Below are 8,259 nucleotides of genomic sequence, written 5' to 3'. Positions count from 1 at the left end.
TTTCAGTATTTGTACTAATACAAACACACGATTAATTCCAAACAATAAAATACATATTTTTGTGAGTTAAACTGATAATGTGAAGAGAAGATTAATAGAAATTCATATTTCAGATTTTCGTTTGGTTACAATTATTATATGGATTGAAATGTGTTCAAATATACCAATAAAGCATATTCACATTCACAACACACTGGCTCTAGTCTAATCTAATTCCGAACGAATCGCTTAATAATTAAATACTGCTGATATTGCGCCATCTAGCGTAGGCTACAACATCATGGAAATGTGTCAGTAGGTCATGAAATGTGGGATTCATTTAATTTATTGAACACATTTCTTGTAAAATTTAACTCACTGTAACCATGTCATCGACATATATTCCCGTATATAATGAGATTATATATATATATATATATATATATATATATTTTATTTTTTTTAACTTAAAAAAAAGAAGCTACTCTGGTATCCTGCATAATAATATAAAAAGGTATTTATTTAATAAAAGTACTTTCCTATTGTGGTATTCATCATCATTACATAGGCTATCTGTAATGAAGTCATTAGATTTATTTGTACATCGCCCCTTATAGGTTAAGTACTCTGTCTGGTTTAGAATTTATGCAGGTCATTGCCTAATAAAAGATGAGGCTCACATATGTCAAGCAACAGATGGATAGGCCACGTCAGTTGTTACTTAGTCAGTAGGCTAATAGGGAATAGCCTAGTATAGCTACTATTGTTTGAGTTAAACTATATTAGTAGTCTAAGCATGTTTTGAATAAAACTAAAAAAAAAAAAAATTTACACTGGCTCTCCTCCAGTATGCTGAATGCAATTAATGAGAGCTCTGTCATGACAACTCTCGGACTGTTTGACATTGTGATGGATTTGACAGTGTTGATATTTTTGGTCTTGGCGGAATAATCTGCGAGCTCAGTGTGCACTGATGTACAGCAGGAAACAATCAGCTGTGTCCTATAGAGAACGATATGATTGCAAGCAGATCGAGTTAAGGACCTATCAGCCTGTGCCATCTAGATTTCAATGACCGAACTTTGTATTTGAGAGAGCATCGGCAAACAATTACATATCAGTATAAAACAACTGTTCATTAAATGCAGTCTGTAATTGTTGATTTAGTGATTGTTGAAGAAAATGCAGGAGACCCAGAATCATTCTGCATCATGCAATATGGATGATGATGATGGGCACACCAAACAGATCAAGTTTTGTTTAAAAAAAAAAGTATTGTTTGTTTGTTTGAAAGTTTTGTTGTTTCATAAATAACTTTTTTTAAGTGCAATTTCAACTAATTTTTTTGTGTGAAATTCCAAATAAAAAAAATTTGTTCTATATTTTCAATACATTTTCAATGTAAAATCAGGTGTGCCCGTGTAACAATCACAAGCTGTACAGACAAAGCATGAAACAGCTGTCTCATGGCAGATGGGCCGACACTGTCCCTTCACTGATCAGGATCACATATGGCTCCTCTTAACCCTTTACTAATATACATGCATTGCCTTTCTCTATAGCAGCACTCCAGATCACTCCAGCAAATATCATATTAGGCTGCATCACATTCTTTAAATGATTGGCATATAACAGTTAACAAATTAGCCTATACCTTTATTTTAAAATGATTATATTAAAATGTTCTTGAAAGAAGTCTTTTATTCTCAACAAGGCTGCATTTATTTCATCAAAAAAGAGAGAATAGACTGAAAACTGTAACTTTGTTGAATATTATTGAATTTTCAGCATCATTACTCCAGTCTTCAGTGTCACATGATCATTCAGAAATCATTCTAATATGCTGATTTAGTGCTCAAGAAACATTTCTTATTATCAGTGTTGAAAACAGTTGTGCTGCATACATATAGATTTGCTGAATCATTAACAGTAGCCATCAGTTCTGTAAAAGTGGCACAATGAGGACTGAAGAAACAGCTTGCTTTGTCACTGATCCCAGATCATTTCAGTACTGCTTGCAGGCCACTGTCGTGTGCTTGACAGGGACACTCGTATAGGGGCTCTCAGGAGCAATGACGTCTGGACCACAGAAATGCCATCTGCCCCGAACCGCCTCACGCCTGCACAAACATGTTGCACGTTGTCATTATGCTAAATGAGCTTAGCGCTGTTATGATGGCCTGTAAACAGAGTACTTTAGATCAATTACTGAGATCAAGGTTATTTAAGTGCAAGACAGTGCTACATGCATGAGCTCTGACTGTCTTTCTTTTATTTGCAATGGCATTTTAAATAGATTGTCTTAGCTTTTTGGACAGAATTTTCATTTTTGGGTGAACTATCCACCCAAAAATGAAAATTCCATATCCATTTTTGGGTGTTTTGTGCAGTTCAAGTTCAAAACAGTTTAAAGGGATAGTTAACCCAAAAATAAAATAAAAATCTGTCATCATTTACTCACATTCAGGTTGTTCCAAACCTGTATGAATTGCTGAACACAAAAGTAATATTCCATAATATTTTTTTTCTCCAATATGGAAGTTAATGGGGTCCATCAACTGTGCATGTGTCTCATTCAAATGTTTACGTACCTTGGGAACACCAAAGAGGTGGGACGTGTTCAGTGATACAGTGTCCTGCTTAACTTACTGATCCAATTTGTGGAGCTTTCCATAAGAATTAGGCTCCTTCTGGCCACTAAAGGCATGCTGGGAGTGTGATGTTTACGCCACACTGTAAACAAGGATATATAAACCCAGAGCTCAGTGCATTCTGTGCAACTCAGAGCTTGAGGCAGCAACAAAACAGGATCTACTCTATTCAAATACACCTTCCACAACTGTAACCATGGTACTGGAGGACTCTGAGGACAGCGTCTTTGAAATTGACATCACTGTGAGTTCTGATATGATTTTATTGATCTTCTGCTATTGGTGTACAGCCTACTGTGTTAGAACAGTGGATACAAATGTTGCATGTTTTATTTGAGCTTTTAAGGGGGTTTTGATGGTGATATTTGTCATATGATATATGATATTGATATACATTTGATATATGTGTTGATGGCATTTGTGTTGTTTACTGTCCAGCAGCTTTGCTATATCCGGGAAATAACATGCTATTTAAGACTATAGGGTGGATTTTTGGTGTGCAATATAAAAAAGAAATTGTCTGATGAACTGAGGGAAATGTTGTCAGTCAAAACTTGAATTGAAAAATATTGAACCATATATTCTGGCATGACTGCAGCGATTGAGAATGAATGAGATTAATGAGTATCATAATTTTCTCTCCATAAAATAAAAACTCACTAAACTTTTGTTTTTCATCTGATTTGATCAGTTTTTGATATGAAACAAACCTGACCATAACTTTGCTCTTGCAGGAGGATGATGTGGAGACTTCATTTGGTAGGGTGCACTGCACCATGAAGGGTGTCCCGAGGGGCAACCGGCCTACCATCCTGACATTCCATGACATTGGACTGAACCGTAAGAATCTCCTCTAAACCTTCTCGCTCCCTTATGCAGAAGCTGTACGACTTTTCTGCAAGAGAAATGTGCTCAGTGTGTGTGTGTGTGTGTGTGTGTGTGTGTGTTTAAAGCAACAGTATCAATGCAAGTTCCAGTGCTCTTAAAACTGTATAACATCTGATCTGTATTCTGTCTTAATGGACTGAAAAAAATGTGTATGAATATAAAAGGCTTAGTACCACAGTTGTGTTCTTTGTTGTGCAGATAAGAGCTGTTTTGAGTCACTCTTTAATCAAAAAGACATGCATGAGATCATGCAACACTTTGCTGTGTGCCATGTTGACGCCCCGGGACAGCAGGAGGGTGCCAGCACACTCTCCACAGAGTAAGTAAGAGTTCATTATACCACCTGATTATGGTTTCAGGTCTATCAGAGCATCCGAAGGGATACAATTAACTAAAATCTTAAACAAATGAATGGTTGCCCTCTCTCACTGTCAAACAAAGACAAAAAAAACAGCTTTGGTTTAACTTCCCCAGCTTCTAAGACAGGAAATCCATTTCAAATCTGCTTATTTGGAGCGGGTCTGTTTTAGGAAATATAACGCAGACCACTTTAATCTGCAACCTAAGGCACCAGACTGGCAGCATGTAGGTCAGCATGTCACTTATAGGGTCTAAGGGGAGTAAAGAACATTTATGATCTGCCATCTGCTACAGCAACGTAACTGACATCCATTGCCCATCCAACCATCCAAAACAGCATCCAGACAGATTATGACCTCGCTAATGCCTGGAAGGCCATCAACCAGTCCTAAATAACCTGTTGTGCTGTTTAACTGGGCCGTCATAGTATTTGACCTCCATATTGTTCCACATGTGTAAGGCTAACAAATAAACCACTGTCTGTTGTTGTAGGTATACCTACCCTTCGATGGATCAGCTCTCAGAGACCGTCCCTATGGTCCTTGAGCACTTTGGGTAAGTCTTCAATGCTGGTATAAAACCCATCTTAGATGTGTAACTCTTATTATTGAGGCTCTTATGAGCACTCTTGATCCAGACCAGCTTGAATGCTTGCTCTTTTTCCCTTATAGTCTGACGAGTGTGATTGGAATGGCGGTCGGTGCTGGAGCCAACATCCTTGCCCGCTTTGCAGTGAGTTTTATACACTTTTCCTCTCAGTTGCATTTTGAATGGCCTTGAATATCACGGATTACAGTTCTGCAACTCTTGCTACAAAGCAATGTTGATACTTGCAGTGTAATCCTGCTCATTATTATCACATGCTTGCTTGTTGTGCTAACCACATTCCAGAGGTGAATATTCAGTTTTAATTTTTCATAATTATTGTTTTTTGTTTGTTTGTTTTTTCCATGTATCTCTTAAAGCTAAAACACCCAGACATGGTTGAAGGTCTTGTTCTGATTAATATGAGCGCTCAGGCAGAGGGTTTTATGGACTGGGCAGCACAAAAGGTACAAAAGCTGGTTTCTTACTGCTAGATTTGCATTCTTATGAGATTTGAAATGATTGGATTATTAAACTAATTTGAAGGAGCTCATATATTTGTCACAATGCACAAATCCTCACTAAAGTGTGACATTTTCAACAGATTACAAGCTGGACTCACGCTCTCCCTGATACTGTGATATCACACCTGTTTGGAAAGGTGAGAACTGTTGAATATATACTATAAAAAAATACTAATTTGACTATATAATAAAAAGATTAACTTATAATGAATATAAATACATGCAAATTAATTCTCAATGTATTGATTGTTTTGATGTAGGAGGAGATGCATAATCATGAACTGATCTCAACCTTCCGTCATCTCATTACAAACAATGTAAACCAGTCCAACCTGCATCAGTTTGTCAAGTCCTACAAAAGGTATCACTCAGTTCCTGGGTTCGACTGTTTTAATAAACTTTACAGCATCTATTTATTGCAATACAGCAGAGAAAAAAGTTGAAATTCACCAATAAGTTACTGAAAGCCTCTGAAATCATATTTCCTTCTTTTCTCAGCCGACGGGATCTGGAGATCGAGAGACCGGTACAAGGAGGAAACGTTAATGTACAAACACTCCAGTAAGTCCCACCTGACTACAGTAAACATTCTGATTTTGAGTAGTGCATTAGACCTCACAGTTGTGTTTTGGCTTGTCTTTATTACAGGTGTCCAGTTTTGCTGATAGTGGGTGATAATTCTCCAGCTGTGGATGCTGTGGTGAGAAAAGTTAATTCTTTATGGTCGATTGGTTGCAACAATTTCCCCATTATTGACTCTATACTGCAAATAAATTGGAGACAAAACATTATATAATGGTTATCTAAATATTTGACCTCACAGGTTGACAGCAACTCCAGAATGAATCCAACAACAACCACCTTTCTCAAGGTCAGTGAACTTACCATTTCTATTGCAATCACTCAAACCCGAGAATATCTTTGATAAATAGCTGTATGGATATAATAATTTGACTTATATAGTACAGATATTTTGCGCATCCTTAGTTTTTAATGGTTGAAGTGTCATTTTTGACTTTTTTTCTAGATGGCTGACTGTGGCGGCCTGCCTCAGATTGATCAGGTATAGCCTATCATGAATATAAATACTAATATAGGCTATATATATATATATATATATATATATATATATATATATATATATACACACATATATACAGTGCAATGCATAAGTGAATACACCCATGCTAAAGTTGACTAAAAAGAGGAATAAAAAATCATATTTTGGAAATTGAACTTAATGCCTTAATTAAAAAAATTAGGAAAAATCCAACCTTTAAGGACACCAATTTTCTTTGTGAATGAATAATGTATCGTAAATAAATAAATGTTCTTCCTTAAAATACATGGTGCATAAGTGAGTACACCCCTATGTTAAATTCCCATAGAGGCAGGCAGATTTTTTTTTTTAAGTTTTTTTTTTTTTTTTTTTTAGGATACTATGCATCCTGATAAAGTTCCCTTGGCCTTTGGAATTAAAATAGCCCCACATCATCACATAGCCTTCACCATACCTAGAGATTGGCATGGGGTACTTTCCATAAGATCATCTCTCAATGCAAATCAAACTAGCTTTTAGGCTAACTGAAATAAAATCATGCCAATCTCTAGGTATGGTGAAGGCTATGTGATGATGTGGGGCTATTTTAATTCCAAAGGCCAAGGGAACTTTATCAGGATGCATAGTATCCTAAATTTTTTTTTAAAAAAATACTTAAAAATAAAAATCTGCCTGCCTCTATGGGAATTTAACATAGGGGTGTACTCACTTATGCACCATGTATTTTAAGGAAGAACATTTATTTATTTACGATACATTATTCATTCACAAAGAAAATTGGTGTCCTTAAAGGTTGGATTTTTCCTAATTTTTTAAATTAAGGCATTAAGTTCAATTTCCAAAATATGATTTTTTATTCCTCTTTTTAGTCAACTTTAGCATGGGTGTATTCACTTATGCATTGCACTGTATACACACACACACACACACACACACACATATATATATATATATATATATAGGCTATCTCATTTGCATTTTTGATATTGACACACGCATTCAAATCTGCATTCTTAATCTAGATATTTGATATTACAGTGGTTATAAGCGAATTTACACTACTTGTTTATGTTCTCTTGCAGCCTGAAAAACTAATAGAAGCTTTCAAATATTTTATCCAGGGGATTGGCTACAGTAAGCACACGTTATTTTAACAACAATACTGAACTATTATCAAATATAGGCTACGTATAAAAAAATAATATTCATATGACATTTTATATGTAAGAAACTCGTGTTCTCTCACTGTCCTTTACCACTTTCTTCCCCACAGTGCCCTCTGTCAGTATGACCCGTCTGGCTCGATCTCGTACGGCCAGTAACTCATCCCTCAACCGCAACCGCAGCGGTACAAACACGACGGATGAGCAGCGTGGACGTTCCCACACTGACGTCTCCATGGAGAGCGCCACAAACATCGAGCACAGTTCCTCATGTCCCACACTTTCCGTCGAGCAGTCCTGCTGAACGCCTCGTGAAATTACACCACCGTGCAAATCTGAATAGAACTCAGCAAGCGGTTTAAAATTGGACCTAAAATGACAGAATTTGAACCTGAAAGCTGATGCTCCTGTGATTCGATAATGTTTCATATATCATAGTGTTTATCACAAGGAATATTAGAATAGAGATAGCCCTCACTGCAAACAAATACTGCACGTACTTAATTGACCTGCAGGCACTGTTTTTAAATATCTAAAACATTTGTAAATTACCATTTTATTACTTGTAATGTGCTATTTGTAATATTTTATAATGATATGATATTTTATAAGGTTCTATGTGATGTGTACAGTACAGCTGTACACAAAGTGTGTGCATGTTTGTGTTGGATGGTTTTCTGGTAAGGCTGAATGTTTGGGGGATTTTTTTTTGTACATTATAATTTCTTATTACATATAAATTCTATACTTGTAATTGATAAGAGTAATGTCAAATATACTCGACAGTATTGGTTAGTATAGAGAGAATGACCACAGGTAGTCTACAAAATATTTTATATAATTTCTGAATCATTTCAGGTGGTTGGTGGCTACTGTAAAATCTTTGAATGTTGGTAAAATAACTTTGTATTTAACAACTGTATTAATAAAATATAACAGTAAATTTAGTCAGTCTCACTGCTATATAACATCTAAGTACATCCAATATATTTGTGTCATGAATTTTAAACAGCATCATTACAGAAATGATGTAAATTACTCTATCGAGT

General features: G+C 35.8%; 1 protein-coding gene across 1 annotated transcript; it reads left to right on the top strand.

Annotated features, from left to right (window-relative positions):
- The first annotated feature begins 2,716 nt into the window (after window positions 1–2,716).
- Window positions 2,717–8,153, top strand: ndrg1b (N-myc downstream regulated 1b). The gene is made up of 14 exons (XM_084088276.1): window positions 2,717–2,874; window positions 3,365–3,470; window positions 3,717–3,837; window positions 4,371–4,433; window positions 4,550–4,610; window positions 4,844–4,930; window positions 5,068–5,124; window positions 5,248–5,348; window positions 5,486–5,548; window positions 5,636–5,687; window positions 5,811–5,858; window positions 6,015–6,050; window positions 7,130–7,181; window positions 7,321–8,153. Exons 1-14 carry the CDS (start codon window positions 2,827–2,829, stop codon window positions 7,512–7,514), a joined length of 1,089 nt encoding a protein of 362 aa, XP_083944402.1. The 5' UTR covers window positions 2,717–2,826; the 3' UTR covers window positions 7,515–8,153.
- Window positions 8,154–8,259: the final 106 nt, after the last annotated feature.

This window comes from Abramis brama (assembly GCF_963993115.1).
Source record: "Abramis brama genome assembly, chromosome: 17".
NCBI lineage: Eukaryota > Metazoa > Chordata > Actinopteri > Cypriniformes > Leuciscidae > Abramis > Abramis brama.
The sequence above is the reverse complement of the archived record's forward strand: the minus strand, read 5'-3'. Positions and strand labels throughout refer to the sequence as shown.